This window comes from Anas acuta, chromosome 1 (genome assembly GCF_963932015.1).
Source record: "Anas acuta chromosome 1, bAnaAcu1.1, whole genome shotgun sequence".
Lineage (NCBI taxonomy): Eukaryota > Metazoa > Chordata > Aves > Anseriformes > Anatidae > Anas > Anas acuta.
Genome location: NC_088979.1, coordinates 176727557 through 176754223, shown reverse-complemented (window position 1 = coordinate 176754223; position 26667 = coordinate 176727557). Strand labels below are relative to the sequence as shown.

Below are 26667 nucleotides of genomic sequence, written 5' to 3'. Positions count from 1 at the left end.
CGCTCCCGCTGCTGTGCCTGTGTGGGCAGTGGGGGCAGTGGCACCGTTAGGGTCTACGGGCTTCTCCTCGCACCCACCTGGCTGCGCTTGCATGAAACACGGGTGACATTTTGTGTAAAACAAGCCTTTTAGCTTGGGAGGAACGAGTCCGTCCAGGATCTGCGTTCCCTCTTGTGTGCCCCGAGCAGGCTGGGCGTGTGTCCGGCTGCCTCCCACCCACCCCCCCCCCCCCGCCTTCCATTTTGTGCCTGTGTGCCGGGCAGGGCGCGTTTCCCCCTCCTATCGCCCCGCTGCTCGACTCTCCCTGCGTGAGGCAGCGGGGGCTGCAGGGGGGGGGCGCAGCACCCCCATCCCCACCTCCTCCAACCGCGGGGGAGCGGCGGGAGTGCCCGCTCCCCCCCCAGCACCTCGCCCCAGCCTCCCGGGATCCCCCGCAGCCCTCTCAGGGGCCGGGCCCGGGGCTCGGGCAGCGCCCGGGCGGCGCCGTTTGAGCCTCCGCGCTGCCCGTAGCGGGGCCGCCGCAGCCCTAAGATGGCGGCGGCGCTGCGCGGGGGGGCGGGGAGTGGCCGGGACGCCCGCGGAGGTGAGGCCGGGCCGGCGGGGGCAGGGGGCGCACGGCGGGGCCGGGGCACAGCGGGGGGCTCGGCACCGGCCCGGCGGGGAGCCCCAGGGGGGGCTGGGCTCTGGGAAGGGGGATTTGGGGAGCTGGGGGTCGGGGCGGGTGGTGGTGCCCCGCCGGGACCCCCCGGGCGCGTTGCCCTGGCCGAGACGGGTGCCCGCGGCGGCCTGAGGCACTCAGGTGATGCTCTGCATAAATACTGCTTTTTTGGTTTATAAAGTCTCCCGGAGTTGCTTTTGTTGTAAACTTGGGCGAAAGTGGGTGAATAAAAGAGAAGGCCAGCTCCAGCCAAGAGACTGTCACTGTCCAGTTTCCAGAGGTCTCACCCAAACTCGAAGCCAGCTGCTGGTACGCTGCCAAAGCGTTCCTGGGCTTTCCTTGCGATTCCTGCAAATCACGTTAAAAACTGCCTTGGGAACGCTGCTCCTGAGTATCTATAGAGAGGCTCTTGGATAGTTGAGCTTAAGTTTAGATCTGGGTTCAGGTTCAGTTTAAAACCACAGGCTTGCGAAAATTGATGAGCGTTTAAAAAGAAAGGCGTGCGTTCTGTTTGCTTTGTGTCCAAGTTCGATTTGCTCAAACATTTAACGCGGATGATGCAACCTGAAACATTAAGGCCCTTACTTTAAAGAAAAAATAAATAAATAAGTAAACTTTGAACTGTCTTTGTTCAAAGTATAAGCACAAACGAGTGACAAAAGTAGCGAAGAGTTGCATTGTAAAGAATAAATCGGCTCTAGAAGTTTCCCATTGGAGTTGCTGTGTTACTGCAGTTTGGTGATATCCGCGAGATGCGATATGTAAACCACAAAAACGCTACTTTTTCTTCTTCTGACCAAAAAGTTGACCACATGATTTGGTTCAGAGGACATTCGCAGTCAGTAGCAGGGTTTACTAGCCCATCTTTTTGCAGATTCAGCGGAAAGCCAGGAAGAGGAGGTCAAATTTAAGGTCCGAGCTGTCATTTTGCAGATAACTCAGCGCTTGCTGAGCCTTTCTGCTCTAAACCCGAGTGTGTTTCCTGCCCTGGCACCCTGTGCAGGCACATCGATGGCAGCACCAGCAGCGTCTGTGCCCCATTTCTCATGACCTGCTGCCAGCAACGCGCTGAACTGGGCAGAGGGTTTCTGCCCCTCAGAGTGGCTGCTTGCCTGCTGGGGGGTGGTGGTGTTGCTTCTGCACTGATCCTACCCAAAAAGGATTTAGTGACAGCGGCAGGATTTTAAGCTGGATATTCGTCGGGAGCTTACGCCTTTTGTACGTGGGCTGGTCTGGTGGGTTGTGTGAGGCTGTTGTCTGCACGCACACTTACAGCAGCTGCAGTCCCTCGTCTCGGAGGGATTCCAGAAAGGTTCAGTGAGCGAGGTAATGGGACAGCATAGCAGCAGTCAAGTATCAGTACTGAGAGAGGGAAGAAAACATGAAATGACACCTCCATACTCACAGTTTCAATGTGAGCTAACTGGTGACTTTGGTGTGGGGGGAGAAGACACGCAGGAGTTTAAATAAATGGCTCCGGTTGTCTGTAACGTGAGTGTTGTTTGTATTACAGGAATACAAGAGCGAAACCAGTGCTGTAATAACCTGATATAGTGCCACCAGCAATATGATAGCTAACTGAGCTGTGCTGTCTGTATGAAGTAGGAAATAAAGGAAAGGTTGAAAGTATTCCACTAGGTGAGGGGAGAAACATTACAAGATCTTAAGTGTCTAGGCAGTTCAGAATTAAATTGATATGTATCAAACATTAATAATAATGAGAGCTAAGAAAAAGCATTGCTGAAGTTCAAAGAACTTGAACTTGTAATGGCACTGTGTAATAACCATCCCTTTTGAGTAGTTCGTATGTATGCTGTTTTAATTAAACAGACTTTTAATGTACAGTTCTTTCCAAATAATATTTGTAATATATCTTAGGTATTTAAGATAATTACTTAATATTGATAATATATATTTTCAAATTTAAAAACTAGGATTCCCTAGGCCTGGTTTGTCACTGCACCAGTTACGTAAGCTGGTTTGATACGGCGTGTCAGTCTTCAGAGAAGCCAAAGCAGATAGGCAAATCAGTCCCACACTTTTGTTGTTCACTGACTTAAAAAAAATAATAAATATAAAAATGAAGAGAGAGAACGAAGTCTTAGGAGTTTCAGTCAAAGTGTCCTTTAATACTTCCCTCAGCATTATAAATGAAAGCAGTAAGCTATAACACTAGCTCTAAGTGTTCTCGAGGCATTATCTGCTCTCTCGTACCATTAACTCTTCAGAAGTCTTTGAAAGATGGGCAATTAGGTAATTACTTCAGAAATGATAGAGGCTACAAATGAGTCTTCTTACTTGCTGGAGATTGCCAGTAACTTATCTAATTGTACTCTGAGATAAACATTTTGTTAATACATTGTGAAACAAACGTTATACGTAAATATAATTATTACACAGGATTTCAGTAAGTTTTAGCTAAGGGAATTTGTTCTGGAGCCCTTTCTAATTTGTGATGCTTCTTAGGAAAATTAGCAAGGGAAAAATATTGATACTGATCGTATTGTTTCTTTATTTTCTTCTGATCCACCTGCTGGTTTCTGTCTTACTTTCTCTGGAGGTGTAGGCTCTGTTTTATTTATTCAGTCACTCCTGGTTTAGACTTTCTAGGTGCAAAATGCTCAAAAAGCAGAAGTACGTGTGTTTTCCTTTACCTGTAAGCTCTCAGAAAGCTTGTTCTTGGAGTAACTCTTACCAGTTTGTTGCTTCTAACACATTCTGCATACAGAGCAGAGTTATGGCTTTGAAGCACAAACCTTTTTTGCCTTTAACAAGAGAACTTTGAACTTTGCCTCTGACAACATTGTGTGAAGTAGAAAACTATCATTAAATACAGTGAAATACAGATTTTGGTGGAAATAGAATTTCCTCAAGAACTTTTGTTTCTAATTATGGAAATGAATGCTATTCTTTATGTGTAAACTCAATAAAATTAAACACCAGTAGAATTAGAATAATCTTTGTGTTTCAAGATCCAGTTCAGACCAGGAAGAAACATTTTCTGTAAATTATTGATGATCTCAAGGGATATCTCCATAGCCACGTTTTCTTGCAACCCCTTCCCCCCAAAAAAAAAAAATAAATATTATGTGTTCCTATACTATATTGAAAAGAAAACCGGTGGTTAAATGGGTCTGGGTAGGAGCACATACATTCTAAATATAATATTTATCTTGTTCATTTTATTTGTGTGTCTTTTTGGTAGGGAAAAAGTGTCTCACAGGGGTGCAAATAAAGGCTTTGAGTTGACGTTAAAAAAAAAAAAGGCTGGATTTTATCTCTGAATATGTTGAATGCCACACAAGTTGATAAACTGTGTATCCATTCGCCTTCCCAGAAGTGGAGATAATGATAATTGCTTTTTTTGTGATCTATTGTGTTTTGAAGCTCATTAACTGATTGTGAAGTTCTTTTTGTAAACCCTTGTAGCTATTCAACTACTAAAAAGAAGTCTTGCAAAACATACCAAAAATGTTCAGTGTAAAGTGAGAACTTGTAAAATGTGGTGCTGAAATAAAACAATGCTTTAAAACAATGGAGAAATGTTTTAGAAGGTAATGGGTATCATAAGAATATTTTGGATACCTGTAGATATCCGATATATATACTCAATGGGTGTTACTGAAAAGCTGAATGGGCAAGGTTTGGTTTAAATTTTTCATATGTTCAAATTATGAAATTATAATATGATTTTCACATAAATTTATTTTAATAATGACCCCAATTTGACTGACTCTTGAGAATAGACTTCCCTGATATTCATTATGTGTTTTTTAATTTAGATGTTAAGTGAATGTGTCATGTTTATGCTGTGTATGATTAAATTGAATTAATTGCCACTAATGCTTCTTTTAATTCTTCTTCCAGGACTTCAGTGATTCTGGACCACTGTTACTGCAATGATATTACAGAAGACAGCTGTTACATTGCATTTGTTGGATGAAACCCAAATATTTTCTTTCGGTCAAGTGGGTAAAACCCCCTAACTGCAGTTTACATGTGTAGGTCACTGCGTTACTGTGTTAGTCATTGTCTCTACGCAGCAATGACAAGGCTAGAAGAAGCAAACAGAGAAGTGAACATGCATTCATCGGTCAGATATCTGGGCTATCTTGCCAGAATCAACTTATTGGTTGCCATTTGCATGGGCCTTTATGTCAGATGGGAAAAAACTGCAGATGCACTGATTTTGGTAATATTTATTCTGGGACTCTTTGTTCTTGGAATTGCCAGCATACTCTACTACTATTTTTCAATGGAAACAGCAAGTTTGAGTCTCTCCAATCTTTGGTTTGGTTTTTTGCTTGGCCTTCTCTGTTTTCTTAATAATTCTGCCTTCAAGGATGATGTGAAAGAAGAAGCGACTAAATATCTGCTCCTTTCTGCCATTGTTTTAAGAGTATTGTGTGCTTTGGTTGAGAGGATTTGTGGTTGTATCCATCATCGACCAACTCTGCTGACAACAGTTGAGTTCTTGGAGCTAGTTGGGTTTGCAATTGCCAGCACAACGATGCTGGTGAAAGAATCTATGAGTATCATTCTCTTGGTTATGGCTTTGGCCGTGTTAATTATTGACTTACGTATGAAGTCTTTTTTGGCAATTCCAAATTTGGCAATTTTTGGAGCCATTACATCCTTACTTTTTTTTCCATCGCTGCACATTCCCACAAACCCATTTGCCTTGGCCTGTTTCTTCAGCTGCCTGATTTCAGATCCCCTTCTCGACGTTTACTTCAGTGGACTTTCTGTTACTGAACGATGGAAGCCTTACCTGTACCGTGGTAAGATTTGCAGAAGGCTTTCTGTCATCTCAGTTGGAGTCATTGAACTGATCTTTTTCATCCTTGCCGCCTTTAAGCTGCGCGATTTGGATCTCTGGTATTTTGTGATACCTGGTTTTTCTATTTTTGGAATTTTTTGGATGATCTGTCACGTGATTTTTTTTATAACTCTTTGGGGATTTCACACAAAACTAAATGACTGTCACAAGATATACTATACCCACCGTGCAGAAAACAACAGCCTCGACAGAGTTATGGCATCCAAAGGAATGCGTCACTTCTGCTTAATTTCAGAACAGCTAGTATTTTTCAGCCTTGTTGCAACTGCTGTTTTGGGGGCTGTTTCTTGGCAGGTAAACAATAATCTCTTTATCTTGATCTCCCTCTTGAGAATTGTTGACTCCTAAAAGTTCTTGTGCCGTTTGGTGGTGTATTGTGACTCAGCAGTTCAGAGTTGGAGCCTTTGGCTTCAAAAGCACACTCTTCCAGTTCAACACTTTGTGCTGCCCGTGTCTTAGGAAGGCAACTGGCACTTGCCAGTTTCCCCGTATAGTCAGAATGAGCAGAGTTCATGCTTCCAGGCAAAAGAAGTGTGCAAATTTTTTTAAACGTACCTACTTACAAAATAATCTTACCCCTGAGTTCTTTGTGCCATAATTTATTTATTTTTTTCAGATGAAAGCACTGTATTGAAACCTAGTAATGTGCACCACATTGAGGGCTTTTCTTAGGGACTATTTTAATGGAATCAAGGCAAAGTTATGTTTTAAGAATGCATTATTCAGTACTTCTGTTTTGATGTGAAGTCAGAGGTCAGTTGATAAACTGATAAGTTGTTGGTATAAGGTGCTCTTAGTTTCTTAAATTGCAATCTGTTTATGCATCTCATACATTCCTAGAAAGACCAGTTCTTAACATCACATGGTGTTCTTATCTGTGACTTTTCTTTCCACTCCTGACATAAGGCCTATGCATGTTCTTCGTCAGAAAACAAATATTTCTCTAAGAATGCTTGCTCAGTGCTCAAACTGAAGTACATTGTGTGTTATCACTAGTGCAGCAGGGTGAAAAGGGAGTTTGGTGCCTGTATTCTTTTTTATGTTGATCTGAAAAACAGCAACAGTCATTCTTTTAATAAGAGGTAAAAAAGAGAATGGATTAGGTTAGATACACGGAGGAAATTCTTTGATCAGAGTGGTATGGCCCTGGCACAGGCTGCTCAGAGAAGCTGTGGATGCCCCATCCCTGCAGGTGCTCAAGGCCAAGCTGGATGGGACTTTGGGCAGCGTGGTGTGGTAGGAGGTGTCCCTGCCCATGGCAGGGGGCTGGAGCTGGGTGGGCTTTAAGGTCCAACCCAAGCTATTCTGCGATTCTGTTTATTAGGGGTGAAGGTGCTAATGCACTGAAAGAAATGGGAAAATAGTTTGGGAAACAGAAAGAAGTCAAGGTAAACTTTCACAGATTAATATTGTTGATTTCTTTTTTTTTCCTTCAGAGAGCTATGGGATTTTATCAATCAAAATGCAGATTTTTAATTTTGATGTGCCGGGTGACTTCTTCATTAAAAGCAAATTTCTTAGCATGTCTGAAATAGCCTTACTAGTTTCTCTGCCTTTACCCTACTCCTTCAACGTCCTTGATACACCTTAGTTAATAGTTACAGAAGTGATCTGGGTGGAGTCACTCCACCTAGTTATACCCAACAGCAGTCAGAAGAAGCCAGGCATGTAAGCTGGCTGGGTAGTCACAGGAGAGGGACATTTTCTTTTGGTGGCTTCCAGTGCCTGTCCACGCACAGCTGGACACCAGATAGCATCATGGGGGTCCTGCAGGATCACCCTGGGCAGGGCTCCGTCGCCCTGCTGGTCTGCTGAAAGCACACAGGAGCTGCTTTCAGGGGGCTGCTTCCTGAGTGCAGGTTATGTGCACAAGCAGGGAGGTTTGGATTCAAACTCGTCAAGTTACATTTTCCTCTTCGTGCTGATAATTCATTGTTTTTCTTTTTTCTGTCTCTGTTGTGTGCCCAGAAATAACTGCAGCAGTAACAGGTTTGATAATTTCCAGGCCTCTCTAATTTTGGAGAAGTCCTGTTGTACTTTGGAAGGACTCGTGCAGGACAGTTCACAAAGAGCAAGCTGGCAATTCAGCTAAGCCTTAGTGTTTGTTATTGGCTAACTTCAGTTTCTGGCATCGTGTGTGTACGTAAGATAAGCTGTTACTCACTGCCTCTGTCCCATAGGTTGTTTGTTTCCTGTTCAGTGGGAAGGGGAGTAATGGTGGTGGCAAAAATGAGGCCACGTGCTTTTACTTGTCGGGAAATACTTTTTTTAATTATAATAATAATTAATTTAGTAGATAATTATATTGGCATTAATTTTACTGTATTTGTGGTTCTTCCATTATGTATTTACATCAACGAGTTACTTTAAGGCTACAAATACAGTTGTCTCCAACCAAAATCCTTTCTGTTTCAGAGGTGTGATGTTTGCCACACAGATCACTGTGCCTATTTCATCTGTTGTCAGAAAATGAAATACTTTACCAGACCTGGTCAGAGCATGACTTAATAAATGGATACATCATTTATTATAGTGACTGCAAGGAGCTGTGGCCTTTTCTCTGTTTTTCTGGATAGTGTCAGTTTTCAAAATAATTAGAAATAAGAAATTAATGATGTATGAGCATATGATTTACCCTCTTGTGGGACTTTTTCTTTTTTTTTTTTTCTGGGGCTTTAAGGAAACTTGTTTTTTTTTCTTCTTTATAGGGGGAATTGCAGGCCTCAAAACTCTTCCTGTAGAGTCCTTTGCAGGGTTTTTGAGTTGTTTCTGAAGGTCTAGCAAGCTCAATGGTAATGCAGCAAACAAGCTTCTGCAGTTACTATGTACTTTCCTTATGATGTTTTACACATATTGTAACAGAGACAAACTGTTAGAGAATTCTCTCTGGTTTTCCTCTTTAAAAAAAAAAAAAAAGGAAAGAAAGAAAAGCTATTTCTAAATGCTTATTAGGTTGGGATTTGTATTTTGTTTGTGTTTGTTAAAAAAAAAAAGTTACTGGCATTAGGACGTAATAGAAAAAGATCTTAAGGCTCTTAGATGCCTTTCTATGAAAATGCTTTTATATGGTCAAAAAAAAAAAAGTATTGGGAATTATTGGGAAAGGACTGAAGGTATCATCATGCCACAGTATAAATCCATAGCTTCAATATGTCAAATAATTGTGCAATTCTTATTTGCCATCCGAGAGATCAGAAAACAGGAGACGGTTCAGAGAGGGGTGGTGAAGTTCATTAGAGACCCAGCACAGTTTCCATGGAAGGAATGACTAAGGATGCTTCAGTATGGCAATGAGACAGCGGAGTGGGAATATAAAATATTATATGTGATGTGGAAAAGTAACAGCCCCAAAGCTGAGGGGAATCGAGTTGGCAGGAAGCAGGAATGAGACAGGCAGGTGGGGACAGCTCCTCGTACTGAGCCAAGCTACCTGAGAAGTGGGCATCACGGTGCGCTAAGCAGTCATACAGGCTCAAGGGGACACTGCACAGTCCCTGGGGACAAATTCACTGAGGTTTATTTTCTGTAAAGAACCAGTGTCTGGCTCAAGAGCCACCAGTTGTTGGAGTACTCAGGAAACATGCCTGCTTATTCTGTCCTTACAGTCTTTCCTAGGTATCCATTTGGCCTCTTTGAGACAAGACATTCTCCTAGTTGGATCTGTGGTGCAGCCTTGTGCAGTCACCCTTACATTTTCATGTTAGGGATGTATTTTTTTAGTTAAATTTGCAACATATTTTTTCTTTATGTTCTTAGGAGTGCAAAGCACTCCAGAATCAGAAGCTCCTGAAAATGTGTTTGCTCTTTTTAAAGTTTCCTTCTTAACATTTTCTGCATGTGTAAAATAACAGGACTGTTTCCAGACTTTACAACTTCCAATTTGGGATTTATGTCATCTTAGTAAGTGCTAATTGTATTTGAAATCTGCTAAGCGTAGCCTAGAAGATGAAGCGCTTTGTGTTTATACCTTTCCTCAGTCTGAGGACGTGCAGAAAGCCAGTTTAATGACACTGCGTTCGATAGGAGAGGTGGCTTGGAACCGCTTAATGGTTTGCCATTTGGCCTCTCGTATAATGAGCAGAATTGGCTAAAAGTCTGCGCCTTGGAGAGTTGCTTCCTAACAGTCAGCTATAAATAACTAGCCCTAGCATATGAAAAAGCTGGCTCGGTTGTGTGTGTTATCTTATAGCCAAAAATGGGGTAGAGGATGGAAGGGGCTCTGTTTCATGGAGAAGTTCATTACAGCAGCATTATGTATGCCCTTTGAACCACTGCAATATCCATGCATCGTGTAAATGTAACGTGTATGAGAGGTCAAGGCCTAAGGAGAACGTTGCCTGCTAATTGGTGGCTACAGTGTGTGCTGATTGACGAAAATTGCCAGGAAAAAAAGAAAAAATCTCGTTTCTTAGAAAAGCCTTTAAAATGGGGAGAATTAACTCACTGGTGCGCACGTAGGGCTTCTGTGACTCACGCAGAACTGCTGCGGATGCAGGCCTGTTAGCTGGGGACCTTGCTTTAAAGGGGGTCTAGCCTTTGCAAGAAGCCAGGGGCTGTAGGTGTGCTTGGGGAGGGTTGGAGCTCCTGAAAGGAGAATCCCTCACCAACAGATCAAACTGAACTGTGAAGAGCAGAGCCCTCGGGTCTGTCTGAAGCTGGAGGATGACCTGAGGAAGTGCGAGGAGCGTAGAAGCAATTTGTCAAAGATGATTGCATTCAAAAATGGAGTAACAGCTTTTCAGTGGGACGTGTTTCAGGAGTGACACGGTCTGCTTCTGAGATTAATCCCTGCTTGAGCTGGAGAGGAAAAACACCTTGACTCCTCAGTAGAGACCCGTTGAAAATTTTCTTTGCGAAATCCGCAGGAAGCGTTCTGTGCTGCCTTTACATTTGTGTGAGTAATTCCAGTCAGATCAATAGCCTCTTTAGCTCCTGTAGTACTTACTCATTTCAGCAATTACTCATGTCTGTAATTAGGCTCTGGGTTGGGACAGGATCCAGCAGAAGTCGTGCAAATGACTCAGGCATTACCTCTTCTCGAAGCTAGTAAAATGATGAAAAATTTGGAGAGGAAGGGCTTGGAATTCACAAGCATAGTTCTTGGAAAGGTTTGGAGGAATCTTTTTCTGAGAAACTTCAAATCAGATTTGGTTAAGTGCTATATGCCAAGGTAGCAGTGCAGTTTTGCTTAATTACTGCCTGAAGAGAATTATTATCCCTGGAAGACCTGTATTTAGTATTACCAGGAGAAAAATGAACTATGTCAGAGACAGGTAAAGTAATGGAATGAAGTGCTTTCAGTACATTATTCTTAGTTTTAGTGAATTTTATGGATTAGTAAAGTAATTGTATTCATGATATGCATGAGTACTTGCCCTTAAATGAGCGGTGCTGTTGAACTCCAATTGTTCGTGGAAGAAGAGTCAGCTTATGGTGTGTGTGTTCTTGTTTGGGGAGAGTTGGTGATTTTGTATTCTTTATGCAGTGTGACTGTCTCGCAGAAGGTTTTTGAAAGCTCAGGTTACAATGCCTTAATAAAATTGAAGGTGGTGATTTTTTTTAACTTCTCTATAAGAGATTGCTTTCTGAATAGTAAAAAGTTTTCTAAGTACCCTCTGTATTTGCTTACACGTACTTTTGTTACTGTTGCAGATTAAATAACTGTTTTAAATGCAAATCATATCTACTCCTCCTTTGTTTTCCCCTGCTTTTCTTTCTGACTTGTATTTTTAATCCGGTCTTTGCTGGGCTTTGCTTGTTGTTGGGCTTGCTGTTTTGACTTGCATAGCAGCCTCACAATTTCTTTACAGACTCATCTGCTCTGTTTCTTCCACAACACCATCGTTTCCCCTTTCCCTGCTGTTTCACATCTCTTCAGCTAGATCCTAAATCCCCCTCATGCCCTGCTGAACCATTCTCAAACTCACCCCTTACCCTCCTTATTTTTGCTTATTTTGTCTTCCCCTCTTGGAAGAGGCTCTCAAGCCCTTCTTGGCTACCTGCATCTCCGGTCCCATCCCGGTCAGTACGTCACAGCGTCACCCCATCTGAGGCTGACGGGGACCTCTGGAGCCTCCTTCCTGCCCTAGCTGCATCTTTATGCTGCTTTGCCTGAGAAGAATGGATGAGGACAGAGTTCAGATGAGCCTGGGTGCTTTTGGTAGCTGAGGTAGGCTCAGGCTTTGGCACAGTGTAATGAGGAGCGATTGGGTCTGTTCGTTGCGTCACGATGAGTGCCGTCAGACCAAAATTCAGAGGCAAGTTAACGTGCCTTGTTCACAGCCCCTTGGCGAAATGCTGAGAAGCAGCACCAGTGTTATTTTGTGACAAGAGCATTTGCATTTGTTGTAAGCCTGCAGAATCTGCCCAATGTGCTCAGCCTTGCTGTCAGCCTCATTAATTTCAGAAGTCAAATTTCTGTATTCCGAATATTCAGGATTCAAGTTAATGTGCTTGTAAATTGACCGCCTCTTCTGCTTCTGCTGTTCCATCTATGCAATGGTGCGGGCTTTCCTGGGATTAGAGCAGGGGTCAGGGATGGGAAACAACTTGTTAAATCTGCCTGCCAGGGAACGTGATGGCTATTTTCTGCAAATGTGTGTAGATTAGTTATCAAGTTAGTCTTTTTCACCTCAGATTTCTTCTTCACGGAGTGTATTACGTCTTCAGTTTTGCTTGATAACTGCAGAGGAGCTAAACAGCTTTGTTTCGTATTTACTTATATGCGTGTGCAGGCACTTAGGGATATATAAAACCTGAAATTGGATAAATTCAGCTTGGATAATGGAAAGCAGGGCAGAATTTTTCCTCACAAACAGGCAAAAACATCTGTGTAAGCCTCCTCAGCTGTGTCGGCCTGTTGTGTGTAATCCTGGGCAGCCTGCCCTGGGTGTCCCTCAGCAGGGTGACGGTAGGACCGGGTGACCTCCAAAGGTTCTGTGATCATCTAAGTTGACATCTGCTTATGAATTTATTTCTATTTGAATCAGAAGGGCTTTTCTGTAGGCCTTCGTAACTGGCTTCCAATTTAAATTAATGCTTCTTTATTTTTTTCTTCCTTCTAGTTATTTTAATCTGTCACATAATGTTCCCTCCTTAAATACTCCATCAGAAGTGTTTCACTTTCAGCAGTGGTTTCTCCTTGGGAATGGGGTTGTCCTATCTATTAATATAAAATTATTTATTTAGGGTACAAAGTACCTGTAATTTCTGGTGTTTTACCAAAGCAACATTAAACCATAAAATGTTGCTTGAAAAGCTAAAGGAAGAGGAAAGATAGTACAGCTTGCGAATCTCACCCATCTTTCATTGTCTGTCATTTCAGTAGCCAAAGGCAAGAAGTATTTTATTTTATTTCATTTTATTTTTCCAAGTTCTTGGAAATGAGAACGCACTGTATTTCAGAAGTACTCATTTAGAAGACAGGCAAAGGCAAACAGACAAAAACAACCACCACCGAAGACCAAAAGATGAAATGGCTTGTTAGGTTTTCAGTGGTGTTGCTGTGAGGGTCCCTGTGTTCTGCTTGCTTTTGGCGCAGCCTGGGGTCAGTGGGCACTCGGAGTACAGAGAGCTACTGTAGGCCAAGTTTGCCAGTGCAGTTGAAACCAGAGTGAAAATGGGTTGAACAGATGAAAGAACAGAATCCCTTTGTGGCCCCGGCTATGCATGCACAGCCATCTGCTGCATGGAGGACCAGTCATCAGATCTTTTGGATTTAGTAAGTCTTCACCTTGCATCTTATCTGCTATCTTAAAAGAGGGACCTATCTTAAGATTTACAGTAATTAGTAGCTTAATTAGTGTTGTTTTTTTTTTTTTTTCTGCTCTTGCAAGTTGTTAAGTTTAGATGTTTTAAAATTACATCATTTTTTGCAGCACTAAATTAAAATATTTTATTATCTTACTATGGTGCTGCTCTAAACACTATTGATCATTCTTATATTACTTAGTGATATATTTATTCTAAATCAAAATTGTTGAAGAAGTGCTGACAGCAAATGCCAGCATCTTTACATTACATAAATGCCTATATGTGTGACATATCCATCCTAACAATCTACTTCTCTACTTCAGAGCATAAGATGGCCAGTAAATGAAGATGAATTTGAAACTTCAGATAGAGCTGAGTTGACTCATAACACTATAGAACGCATTTCCCTTTCCTCTTTAATACATGTATGTGGTACAAATTAAAAGCAGGATACAGGGAGAGATGGATCATCATGATGATCAGAGGACTGGAGACCTCTCCTGTGAAGAAAGGCTGGGAGAGCTGGGGATGTTCAGTCTGGAGAAGAGAAGGCTCTGGGGAGACCTCTTTGCAGCCTTTCAATACTTAAAAAGGGTCTTATAAAAAACAAAAAACAAAAAAACAACAAAAAAAAACATAGAGGACTCTTTACCGGGGTAGATAATGATAAGACAAGGGGGAATGGTTTTAAATTAAAAAGGGGTTATTTAGATTAGATATTAGAAGGAAATTTTTCACTCAGAGGGTGGTGAGGCCCTGGCACAGGCTGCCCAGAGGAGCTGTGGATGCCCCATCCCTGGAGGTGTTCAAGGCCAGTTTGTATGAGTCCCTGAGCACCAGTGGGTGGCATCCCTGCCCATGGCAGGGGTGTTGGAGTTAGATGCTCTTTAAGGTCCCTTCCAACCCGAGCCATTCCATGATAGGAGGCGATCCTTACCATTTCTGTATAGGGCCTTTATTTTCCTGCTGGCATCTTCGTATTAGTAGGAATACTTTCAGCAATTAAAAGTAAATATTTTTTTTTTGGAAATCAGACTCAGTCAGGAATTTGGTGAAAACTCTTAACATTTTGGATGATCTCAAGTTCTGTTACTGCAGAATACTCCATAGGTTTACTGACTTGTGTATGTTTTAGGAGCTTGGGGAGTGCAGGGAGTGTTTAGAACATAGCAATTTGAAATAAAACTTTTAAAATAAAAAGTCAGAGCAAGTACCAGTACAATAGTATTTTTATGATATTCTGGTAGCTGTACTTTTTATGGGCAGGTGTATTTTTTATTTTCTAATATGTTCACTCAGATCAAAACACTAATGCAACGTAAGAGCAGTTTGTTATAACAAGATCCAAAAAAGTCATATACATCATATGATGGAGAAGCTAAATTTGCCGTAGTTCTAAAAATGGATTATAATACTTCACGGTCCGTGCATTCAGTCTTTCCAAGGTTTAGAAAATCCTCAGACTGATCATAAATAGGAAGCTTTCTCAGATGAGCCCTTCAATTTCTGCATGATAACTTAAGGCAAGTTACCTTCAGGCATCTGCAGTTTCAAAAGTAAGTCTTCAAATCTTGAAACGAGTTTAGCCAGAGAGCTCCACAATTTCATCAATGCGTTATACTTTAACAACTTTCTGTAGAATGAACGTTAACATGATTTTTTTTTTATTGAGTCCTTTTGATTTTCAGAGCGTATTTAGGAAACTGAGCAACAAAAATAAACTTTCTGCTGATGCATTTGGGAAAAAAATAGGGGCTTTTTGTTTTGTTTTGTTTTTCTCCTAATTTACAACAGAACAAGTTCAGGTTGCACCATAATTGTTGCACTGTGTTTTGGGGAAATTACTCTGAAAATCCTTATTCTCTGACACAACTTGAGAATCACTAGCTGAATGCTTCTCTGCCCTTGCCCCAAATATCTGACTTAACCTAACTCACTCGTTGATCCTGACCCTCTGAGTAGTAGGCAAGATTGGGAATGGGAAAGGAATGTGTCTGGAGCGATGCAAGATAGCTCCCGAGATGGCTAAGAAAATGATGTATATAAAAGTGATTAGCAATCTCCTACAATGTATGTGCACTTAATAGGCACGCTTTACTCCTTGTGGATTGAAATTATTAGCACCAAATCAGTTGACATTATACCACACGAAATCTGATGGCAGTATTAACAGGAGCATTACCACCTTTTACAGACTTGCTGTATCTGGGCTGGTTTTGTAGCCAAGCAGTTAGCAGATTTGAGGAGTGTAGGGCTGTGGGTATTGGGAAGGTCTCCTTGGCTGTTCTGATTTGATGTCTGCCCAATGTCATGGCCTCACTTTTCAGCACTAGAAATGAAACAAACAAACTTCTCATTTGTAGCAAATTCAATAAAGCATCGTTGGTTCTGGCTATAATCTTCTAGTGGCTTCAGGTAGTGCAATTTGAGAGTGATGCTATCAGCTAAGTTACCAGTTACTTGAGAGGAGTGCTACCAGTTATCAGTTAGTTATCAGGTAATATCAGATTCTGGTGTTTATTTGTGGTAAAAGTATTGCTGTCACCATTTCAAGGACACACAAGTGAAATCCTTCTGTCAGGAGTACAATGGGGCACTATTTAAAACTGGGACGCTCGGCAAGCACAGAGCTCTTTCTTAGCTCAGGAGGCACATTAGGTAAGGAAAGCTTGCAAAGTCATGCAGTATTTCAGTTCTTAAAAACTGAATATTTTGGAGTTAGTGCTGTGTGCCGACAAGAACTGACTCCGTTTAGGTGTCATTTTTTCAGTCTCATTTACTTTCCAAATTATAAATTGCTTTGTCTGTGTGGAAACTGAACTACCAGCCCTCATCAAATCACTGAGACTGTTAAACAATAAGGGAGTATCCGGTTTCATTTTTTTATAAATAAATAAATAACCATTAATATTGTAGATTTATGCAACGAGGACACAAAAATAGGTGTGGTTGGAAGGTCATAACACTGTTCTAAAGACAGAAGGCTGTAGGTATGAATTTATTTCCTTTGCTACATAAACATGAATACTTAGTATTCCTTATAGCAGCCTTCCAGTACCCAAAACGGGGCTCACCAGAAAGCTGGGGAGGGGCTCTTTGTCAGGGAGTATAGGATAAGATGAGGGCTTTAAACTAAATGAGGGTAGGTTTAGGTTAGGTATAAGGAAGATGTTCTTTCCTCTTAGGGTGGTGAGGCCCTGGCACAGGCTGCCCAGAGCAGCTGTGGATGCCCCATCCCTGGAGGTGCTCAAGGCCAGGCTGGATGGGGCTTTGGGCAGCCTGGGCTGGTGGGAGGTGTCCCTGCCCATGGCAGGGGGCTGGAGCTGGGTGGGCTTTAAGGTCCCTTCCAACCCAAACCATTCTATGGTTCAGTGAATAACCATACCATTTACTAGTGCTAGTGGTTGCAACATAACTTGTGAAACTTTTTTTCACAGAAGTCATTACTGAAGTAATCTTTTCCAAAACAATTTTCTGTCTGCAAAAAGGAAAGCTTCAGGTAGGGCATTAGCTGTGTGGGCCCTACAAAGTCCCATTGTAGATTTTCTTCCTCATCTGATATTTGTGTAGCTGATAGAGAATTGTATTTTTAATTGCAATAATGTTCTCAATGTTCACATAAGTCATCCTTTGTGTGACACATTAAATAGCCTGCACTAGGGATATTTTTAAAATCTCTTGGCATTAAAAAGCAAGAATAGTTAAATGTTTATTTTTAATGATGCAATATAGTATGTTGTCATCTTATGTTAGGTACATGATATTCTGTTCAGTGCATTAAGTCCTGATCCTGCTGATATTTACCAATGTACATATTTTATGCACATAAATAACTTTGTGGCATGTGATTTCTCTGCTTAAATGGGTAAAGCTGAGCTGTGATCAGGGTTTTCAAACCTAAATCCTGTGCTGTCAGTGACTTCAAATGCATTCCTTTCAGAAGAGTGATCCCTGCTTGCCAGCCACTTTCTCCCCAGATATCCAAATTGAGCTTTCATTTCTCTTTAGAGTACTTCACTGTGTAACATATGTGGAAAAATAAGTCTACATTTCATATAGTAACTCCCATTCCATGTTTCAGGACCCAATTACATTTGATCAGACACAGGGAATTATTATTAAAAACCATACCCAGCATACAGAAAGGGTTTTTCATGCTGTACCTAAATCTCTCTCTATATATATGTGTTTTTTTTTTTTCTTTTTAGCCAACCAATGGAATCTTCATGAGCGCATTTCTCATTGTTTTGCCTCTGGAATCCATGGCTCATGGGCTTTTTCATGAATTGGGAAACTGCCTGGGAGGAACGTGTGTTGGGTATGCTGTTGTGATTCCCACCAATTTTTGCAGGTATAGTTACTGTGCACTTCAACCTCACCGTAGTGTAAGTGAGCTGTTAGCCAATAGAGGCAATCCAGTGCTGCTGCTTGTAGTTTTTCAATAAGAAAATACTCCTTTAATTAATAGACAAATTTTGTACTTTCATTTCTTTCACCTTTCAAAAAGAATGAGTAACTAATTCCACTGGGTATCTTGAAGAACCAAATCTCTTACTGTCATGACTAACGAATATCTATGAAGACTTATATATATAACATATATAAAAGCATGCATTTTGTAATCCTGAATCTCGTTGATTATGTATTGATGTTGAGGTATATATGCACACATACCTGCATATGCCTGGTTTGTTCCAGGCCCAGTTCATCATTTTCTAAGCACTGAATGCCATTATCTGAAACTTGCTTCTGATGCTGAAAGATCAGCATCTGAACAACACACACAAGTAAGAATTATTCTATCTGTGTAAGTGAGTTCCATATTGAATAAAAGCTACTTTGGAGCAGAGATATATGAATTCAAAATACCTGAAGAAAATGAGTACTTGAATTTTTCAAAGTCTATTGTTGGAACTCATTTGCAAGAGTTTTTTTGTGGAGATATGCATTCATTCTCCTGCACTTGGTTCCAATTGTGTGTGAACAAGTGCCTGTCTGAAGGCAGTGTACTCGCAGTGGGACTCCATGAAATAGTTGAAGCCCAGCATGTTCACATCACCGCTCGTCTTCGTTCAGCAAGTTCAGAGTGCAAGCAGAGCAAGTGTTAAGTCCAAAGATGAGCGCTCTCTCTTTCTCTCTCTCTCTCTCTCTCTCTCTCTCTCTCTCTCCCTGCCACTTACCTGTATGGGGTTGAGTAAAGACTACATTCTGAAGTGGAACAAGTGTGGTGGGAGGAGGAGATAGTGGCTCCTCACTCAACTGCAGTATTTGGCATTGTTTGTAAGCTGCACATTTCAAGTCAATTTGAGCATACAACAGTGCTACTTCATAGAGGAGAAAATATGCCATGGGGGGGGGGGGGGGGGGGGGGATGCCAATTGCTAGAAGTCCACTAAACATGAAACTGTTGTTGATCATAACTGGTTTTCTTCTCTTTAGTCCTGATGGCCAGCCAACTCTTCTTCCACCTGATCATGTGCAAGAGTTAAACCTGAGGTCTACAGGCATGCTTAATGCCATCCAAAGATTTTTTGCGTATCACATGATTGAGACATACGGCTGTGACTACTCTACGAGTGGGCTGTCCTTTGATACCCTTCACTCCAAGATCAAGTCTTTTCTTGAACTTCGGACTGCAGATGGACCCAGACATGACACCTACATTTTGTATTACAGTGGTCACTCACATGGCACTGGTGAATGGGCACTGGCAGGTAACTGTTTCGTGATTTTTTTTAGTAGTAGTTTTGGCATTGATAAACATTCCAAATCATTGAATTCTTTCTTGTAAAAAGAAAGAAAAAGTATTGCTAAACTTCTGGTTTGGTCACACTTTATATCTGATAGTTTGGAATGACAAACACCAGTCTTTGGAGTACAAGTTCATATGAGCTCCTGGCAGGGAAGGAGGAAAGGAATGTGTAATATACAGAGCATGACTGTTGAGAAATTCAGGGGCTATGAGGAATCATCAAAATAGGCAATGTTGCAGGCTGACTACTTCTACTACTGGAAAGAATGCAGTAATGCAGAAGCCCCTGTTCCATGCAGTTAACTCGATCTAAAGAAGCAGCCCTCTCCTTACCTTTCTCTGTATGACAGGTGTGTTACTGTGTGAACCTCTATATCATTTTTTAGTATTTAATCACTTTGATAAAAATCCTTTTGAAACTAGCTGTTCTTATAGTTGTTCACAAAATTCTCTGATTATTGTTGACCCCAAATGTATGCTTACAAGTTTAAACATGATTTCTTATTCCACTTACAGCTCAAAAAGTTGCCTTTGAAGATCATTTTTTTTATTCCGGAAAAGTAATATGGAAATGACCCCCTCTTTCTCTAAATACAGATTTTCCCTGTATTTTGAGGAATATTTGTTCACTGTATTGAACAAGAGTAATCTCATTCCCTGGATGTGGTAGAACAAGCACACTTACTTATGAGTGAATTATACAATGTTCTGTATTGCTGTGACAGCTAGTCTGTCATGAAGGACTGCCTGTACGTCCTTAAGATGTACTCTGTATTTTATAAAAGATAGAATTAATCAAAGTGTTAGGAAGCAGGTGTAAATCCCGTGCTAGAAAAGCAGGACTTCTAACATACAGCAAACTTTGTATCACGGTAGGAACTATGGTTTGCTGACATCCTAGAGTTTGGGAGTCATTGTGGGTGCAATGTAGCCTCAAGACGACAAATGCATATATAGAGGGTTGTTTCAATGCATAAAAATATGTTTGGTATAAACTTCACCCTTTTTCCCTTTTCTGGCCCATTTTTGATCTCTTTGTAATAATGCAGTTCTACCCCAACTGTGTAAAAATTGTTCTTTGGTAAACCTGTGAAGCTTTCACATACTGATGGGCTTAACCTTGCTGTCTTGCTGTACAGAACGGGGCTTCTGATGCTTCTGTGTGCAAAAAGTGAATCTTCTAGTAATAACTTTGAAAATTTGCAACTTGTTTTCTTCGTGGGACAGAATTCACTTTCACAGATAGCACTCAGCCTGTGAGCTGCTGTCTGCTTGTCAGCAATCTCTCTTCAGGAGCATGTGCTCTGGAGCAGTGTAGACAGATTTGCATGCAGTTGTGCTGAGCTGTTCGGCCACAGGTCAGTCTTCATCTGGAGGCCCAACACCTGTTTTGGTGCAATTCCAGACCTGAAGTACTACACCTGCTGAAGAGCAATGCATATTTTTTTCTCAAAGCCTTCATCTGTATCAGCGGATTAAAAAAGCCACAGCAGTTCTCAGCAGGAGTGATGTAATGCAGTGTGTGCCAATATTGCTGAATTACTTCTCTGAGAGTAGGGTGGTCTTGTTCCTGAGAGCAGCTGCCACCCTGCGCAATTGCCAGGCATGTCCACACGAGGTGTGGAGCCTGCTACCTGCAAGACTGCCTCCTGCCAGGGCTCCAGCCGGCTGCATACACTGCTAGGTTATGTACAGATGAAAGCTGATGCAGAAATTCAACAGCTTCCAGATCACGGCTTACATCTGGCCAGCTTGGAGTATGGCAGAGGAGCTGAGATCTCTGTGTACCTGTTCAGAGAGCTATAGTCTGTATTAAGCTCTGTCTTTACTTTTCAGGTAAGGGTGAAGGTACCAGTTGCAATAAAAAGAGTTACTGTGATAACAATATAGTGTATAAATGTGGTGGTTTTCAGCTTTCATAGCAGTTCTTTCTCAGTTCTCTATCCAAGCACATCTTCAGCTTCTACTCTGAAATAATCTATAGTCACAGAAAGGAAAGGAACAAGCACTTGGTGCTTGTCTTGAATCCTTTTTTGTGCTCAGTTTCATTGTGAGAGTTGGATGTGTTATGGAGCATAACTTGATAATCCTGCCAGATAGCACAGCTCCTGAACGTAACCTGAAGTACAAACTGAGAAGACTAAGGATATTTGATTGTATGAAGTTCTGTGTGTTGGGCAGTGGTGTTTTGTGGCAGATGGTCGTTATCTCCTGCAATGTGTGCCGTCCTCTGGCCTCTGGAGAGGGTTAAGAGGGATGGCAACCAGGAAACACAACATTTGGATCTAACAGAAAGGAGCATCTCACTGCTGGCTTAGGCACTGCTACAGCACAGCAGTAGCATGTAGTCTTTCCTTTATAATGACATCCTTTTAAAGGAGGCTTACTGGATTCTTTAGTTCACTAATGATGTTTCTCTGTTGTTGGAAGGTGGGATGTAACACAGTGGTGTACAAAAGAAAACTGTTAACGAGTCATGCATAAAGCATGAGCAGTCAGACGACCTGGGAGGTCATGTTATTCTCAGCTAACGCAAAGGCAAGAGCTGGGCTGCTGAAGTGTTGTCTCTGTTGCTGAATTGTCAGCTTAACTGCCTGTGAAGCCTGCCTAAGAGCCAGATGTGGCCAGACACATGGATTTCTTCCTCAGCTTGGTGCCTGAATCTTTTGCCAGCTGATCAATGCATGTGTTTGATGTCAGTAGGGTTAGAAAGGAGGGTGTGTTTGTGTGCATATGAAGGCTGAGTTGGTTTTCTTTGGACAGTTTACCCTTGCATAGTTACACCAAAATAAAGTTTACTTACAAGCCTTTCAAATGTTAACAAATCCATTTTACTGATAATTGACACAGAAGGCTTACCTAGGAAAAAAAAAGGAAACTGGCTTCTATACAAACCTCTATTGTAAACACGCTCTATTGTAAATATTGTAAGTACAGCAATCTGGGGATCGTGTACCAAGACTGTCATTAATGTACGTTTGTATATTATGATTTTCTTTGATGCTATTTTTGCAGGTTTGCATTTGTTTTGGAGAAAGTTGTAGCCCTGTAATTTTGCTTTTACTATAACTGCAATATCGTGCTCAAAGCCTTAACTCCAAGCTATTAATTTGAAGCACTTTTTTTGTCACCCCTTATAGACAGAAATGTGAGTGCTGAAATACGCAGCTACTCTGTTTGAGATTTATCTGTGCAGTTCAATTGCTAGTAACAAGATTTTAAACACTGCTAAATGTACTTATGCTACACAATGAAAATCACTATGGAGTTGAAATGCAGTTATTTTAAATAATGTTTTTCTACCTCTTCTGAAAGTCATCTTTTTTTTTTTTTTTTTAAAGCTGACATTTTCAAACTAGTGTTTTTGCTGTAAATCTGTATCATAGCTCCAACTTGCTAAAACGCAGACATAATTTCTTCACATTAATAGTCACTGTGGAGCCAGGGGAGTTTTATTCACTTGTTTGCAAGATATTTTCCTTGGGCACTTGAGTCTGCTTTTCAAAGCTACGTAGATTCTGAAGTATCCGCTACACTAGGCAGAAGGAATCCCCACTATAGGTAACTTTGCTTAATAAAAACGTGCTCTTTCACAGCATAGCTGGAGCATGAGCTGAGATGGAGCATGAGAAATTGGACACTCAAATTGCAAGTGTCATAGTTAAAATTCTATCGAGTTTTCAGTTTCTTCATGTTAACGTTAAATACATTTCCTTGTTGCAGGTGGTGATGCTTTACGGCTTGACACACTTTTGGAGTGGTGGAGAGAAAAGAACGGCAGTTTCTGTTCCCGACTCATCATTGTGCTAGACTGTGAGAACTCTCAGCCTTGGGTTAAAGAAGTAAGGAAAGTAAACGACCAGTACATTGCAGTGCAAGGAGCAGAACTGGCCAAGGTTGTAGACGTTGAGGAAGCAGACCCTCCACAGCTTGGCGACTTCACCAGGCAATGGGTTGAGTACAACTGTAACCCTGACAGCAACATCAGCTGGTCAGAAAAGGGTCGTACAGTGAAAGCCCTGTATGGCGTGTCAAAACACTGGAGTGACTACACTTTGCATTTGCCAACAGGAAGCGATATTGCCAAACACTGGATGATTTATTTCCCACGTATTACCTATCCATTAGTGCATTTGGCAAACTGGTTTTGTGGTCTCAATATGTTCTGGGTCTGTAAAGCATGTTTCAGGTGCTTGAAAAGATTGAAAATGAGTTGGTTTCTTCCCGCAGTGCTGGACACGGGACAGGGTTTCAAACTCGTCAAATCCTAATTAGGAACCAAAGAGGAAACGAAGTGAGAGCTCTGGGAACTTTCTCACTTTAAAGTATTTGCAACTTTTTGTATGACTATTTTCTCTGAATAAATCTGCTACACTCACTTTGTTCAGCTCTTTAAACAGCTAAAGTATATGCAACAGTTAGAAAACTGCAGTCTTAAACAGAAGAGGCTAGGACTATAATAATTGCGTTTTGTTACTGAACTGTATGTACATATGTAAGAAATTTAATATGACCATGCATTTTGGAGGCAGTTTGCGTGTTCATATGTGTTACTTTAAGCAGCCTTTTTTCAGAACCACCAGTGTGACAGACAGGAGCTCCTATGAATATGAGAGCATGCTTACTTGTCATTTATATCCTGTGTAAGGTTCAAATATGGGAAGGGAAACAAGCTAATCTTGAAATCAATATTTATATTCCTGAATTTGTTTGGTGGGATCAAGGCTATTATGAAATAGCACTGAGCCAAAAATTAAAAGAGAAGAATGGTCACTGTAGATAAGTAGCTACCAAGAATCTTGTTTTATTTGCTTTTGCATCTTCAGCTCTTGCATCATTCTCTACTGCCATCAGTGGAAATTTGCTACGGAAAACAAGGAAATCAGACAATCTTGTAACGTTCTGATGGAGTTAAAAGTGCACTGAGAGGTTTTTTCCTCACTTGTCAGGGTGGTTCTGTCTTTTTCAGGCTCTTACCTGTTTGTATTTTTGAAAAGCTACTCTGAAGTAAAAAAATAACAAAAAAAAAACAAACAAACAAAAAAAAACAAACAAGGAATTTAAGTAAGAAACTAGTCTATAGATAAAAAATAAGAAATACAAATGCTGCCTTGCTTCCACATCTGAAGTCTTTGCCGTGCCTAAGACCTCAGTCCTGTAAAATGTTGAGTCTGGGATTAGACAAATGGGTTCACGCTCAAAAGTATTAAATCTGTGAGCAAGCAGTTTGTCAGGAAAATTATTCCCATAAGCCAGCACTGAATCCTAAGTGTTCCTCAACGCTGTTCTCCCAGCCACAAAGTCCTTCAGTTAAAGTTGGATGGGACTCTGGAAATCCTGTCTTGGTACTCTTCAGTCAGAGAAGCTGTGTAGATTTTTTTTGTCTTGTTTGCCTAAATACCGTAAGTCAGAAGGTAAATAACTAAGCTGCCAAGGTAGTACGCTTTGTGGTGTTGCACGTGTGTGTACAATCCAAACATTTGAAAATCAAGAAATTAGTCCTTTTTATTTTGAAAAAGTTTGGAACATCAACCATAACACTTCTTGCTAACTACAACGGGTACATCTTGCTCTCTTTATTCTGCTGTTACATCTTTATGAACATTGTCTGTATCTTTCTACAACAAGAGGAACTGAAAAGCGTGGGATTTCTGCCCTGTGCTGGGAACTGTAAGTAGACTAAAGTGAAAATCTGCTCTGCAGTGTCGTGACACACAGTTTTGTACAGAACAAACACAACATTTGGTGCTGATCTTTTGCCTCAGTTTATTAAATGGTTTCCAGCATATTTATTAAACTGTTAGGTTTTTCTGTAGGGTGGACTGTGTGATCTTTAGCAGTTTGTTAGAAATTAAACGAAGAGTCAGCTCTTCAATCTGCAAAAAGATTATTTGCAAAACCAATCATGTGTTTTTAGATTTGTTTCAGTTTTCACAATTAACTCTAGTTTTCTGAATTTGTAATAATATTAACATTAACTAAGGTTATTCCTACTTTTGATTTTATTTTTTAAAGCAAAGGCATGGTGAAAATACCTTTTTAATCTGAAATATATGTTTACAGCCATTGAAAACTGTGAGGCCTTTTTGGACAAAGAGACTGTATTTTGTCTTTCAAAATCCAGGGTATAGGATGATGAGCCTCAGGAATTCAGCAGTATTAATTCACCACTTCTATACTAGTTAATATCAAGACATCCTACCACTGCCCATGTTCCCAGGCAAGGACCAGGTGAAGGCAGAGCTCTCCTCTGGTGCCTGGTACTCAAGGAATTCCATGGGTCTCTGCCTAGCCCCAGCCCAGCCCCATGTGCACTCTGTGAGAGACAACACACCAGAAGCTCCTCATGGCAGCGAGGGATTATCCCTCTGCTGTGCTAAGTATTAAATACGGGGGCAAAGCCTGAAAGAGAAATTTAGACCTAATTCCAAAGAATGTTACAAATATTATCATTGACATACAAGTTATTTTTATCTACTGGTGACACGCTCAAGAATTTATTATATGGATTTATATATATGGATTAAGAAGGGTAGCTTGAGGTCTAAACTTTTTTTTTTCCAAGATGCTTGTTTGTACTGTACATTCAGAAATTTTGTTATAAAGGTTGCTATAAATTTATATCAATTTTATGTTGACTTTTTTTTCATTTACTTCCCATACATTATCAACCTTGCTGCAAATGCACAAAGTCCTACAAACTTTAGTCTTTGTTTTTCTCTGAACAAGTATGGGAATAAAAGCCATCTTAATTTTTGCACTACGAGAGTTAAGTATTTGCTGTTCATTATGCTTTGCATGCCTTGTGATTGTTGTTGTCTAGCCTTCAGTTTTTCCTAGAAATTTCATCAGTTTTATTAAGCGTTCCCTTTATTTTGCAAAGACATAATTAATGTTGTGCTAGCTGTAAGCATCTATGGTGCCAGCAGTGGACAAGGTAACTGGGTTAAATTTCTTGTGTATAAATACCTTTCTTTGGGAAGATTTTTACTGGAGATACCGTTTTTAAATCTGTAAATAGATTTTTTTGTGTATTTGTGATATTGCTTAAATATATTTTGCTGGTTTGGATGCTCATTTCCATTTCATGTTTTTATTTGTCACTTCCAAAACTTCTGTGCTCCATCTTGAATTAAGTCTGTTCTTTTTTGTGTACATCTTGTTTCAGGGTTGTTTTTTTAGATAGAAGGTACAATGGGGCTTTCTGAAAACACTGATTATTTATAGCTTAACAATTCGATAGAAATGATAAATATTAACTTAAATTATTAATATACCCTTTACCTTCTCCTTTTTTATAATTTAGTCAACAAGCTAGTAAAAGTGTTCCTTGTGCTTTGAGGTATTACTTTTTAGAATCTTAACTGAAGATTTCATTGATGTATTTGTATTTATTCAAACTTGCCATCTCCGGTAAGATCAGACTCTAAAGTTAATGGAGGGTTCCTGTTGAGTTAGATCAAGCCTGGGAAAACAAAGCAGAAGGAAACTGTGATGGTGTGCAGTGTTGAAGAGGTCAAATCTTAAATTACTGCTAGGGATGTTCTTGCACTCCCTCCTCACAAAACACTCCTACCGTCACTCATAACAAGCTGGGGCTGGGCCATGACCCTCTCAGTGAAGACTACGGGGGGAAATGCCAGAGAAGCAGAGCTGCTAGTGTGA

General features: G+C 40.8%; 1 protein-coding gene across 4 annotated transcripts; it reads left to right on the top strand.

Annotated features, from left to right (window-relative positions):
- The first annotated feature begins 245 nt into the window (after positions 1 to 245).
- Positions 246 to 26079, top strand: TMEM168 (transmembrane protein 168). Of its 4 annotated transcripts, none has more exons than XM_068669492.1 (5): positions 246 to 583; positions 4526 to 5792; positions 17459 to 17601; positions 18690 to 18964; positions 22726 to 26079. In XM_068669492.1, the coding sequence occupies exons 2-5, from the start codon at positions 4656 to 4658 to the stop codon at positions 23271 to 23273; spliced, it is 2103 nt and encodes a 700-aa protein (XP_068525593.1). In that variant the 5' UTR covers positions 246 to 583; positions 4526 to 4655; the 3' UTR covers positions 23274 to 26079. The 4 variants fall into 4 exon arrangements, with proteins under 4 accessions (XP_068525593.1, XP_068525595.1, XP_068525594.1 ...); XM_068669494.1 differs by lacking the exon at positions 246 to 583 and adding an exon at positions 679 to 799; XM_068669493.1 differs by lacking the exon at positions 246 to 583 and adding an exon at positions 840 to 967.
- The last annotated feature ends 588 nt before the right edge of the window (positions 26080 to 26667 follow it).

Bases quoted from the DNA above. Each gene is read 5' to 3' on its own strand.
- TMEM168 (XM_068669492.1), top strand. From the start codon at position 4,656: ATGTGTAGGTCACTGCGTTACTGTGTTAGTCATTGTCTCTACGCAGCA. The intron at 17,602-18,689 runs GTATAGTTACTG...TCTTCTCTTTAG, and splicing joins ATTCCCACCAATTTTTGCAG to TCCTGATGGCCAGCCAACTC. The intron at 18,965-22,725 runs GTAACTGTTTCG...TCCTTGTTGCAG, and splicing joins TGGTGAATGGGCACTGGCAG to GTGGTGATGCTTTACGGCTT.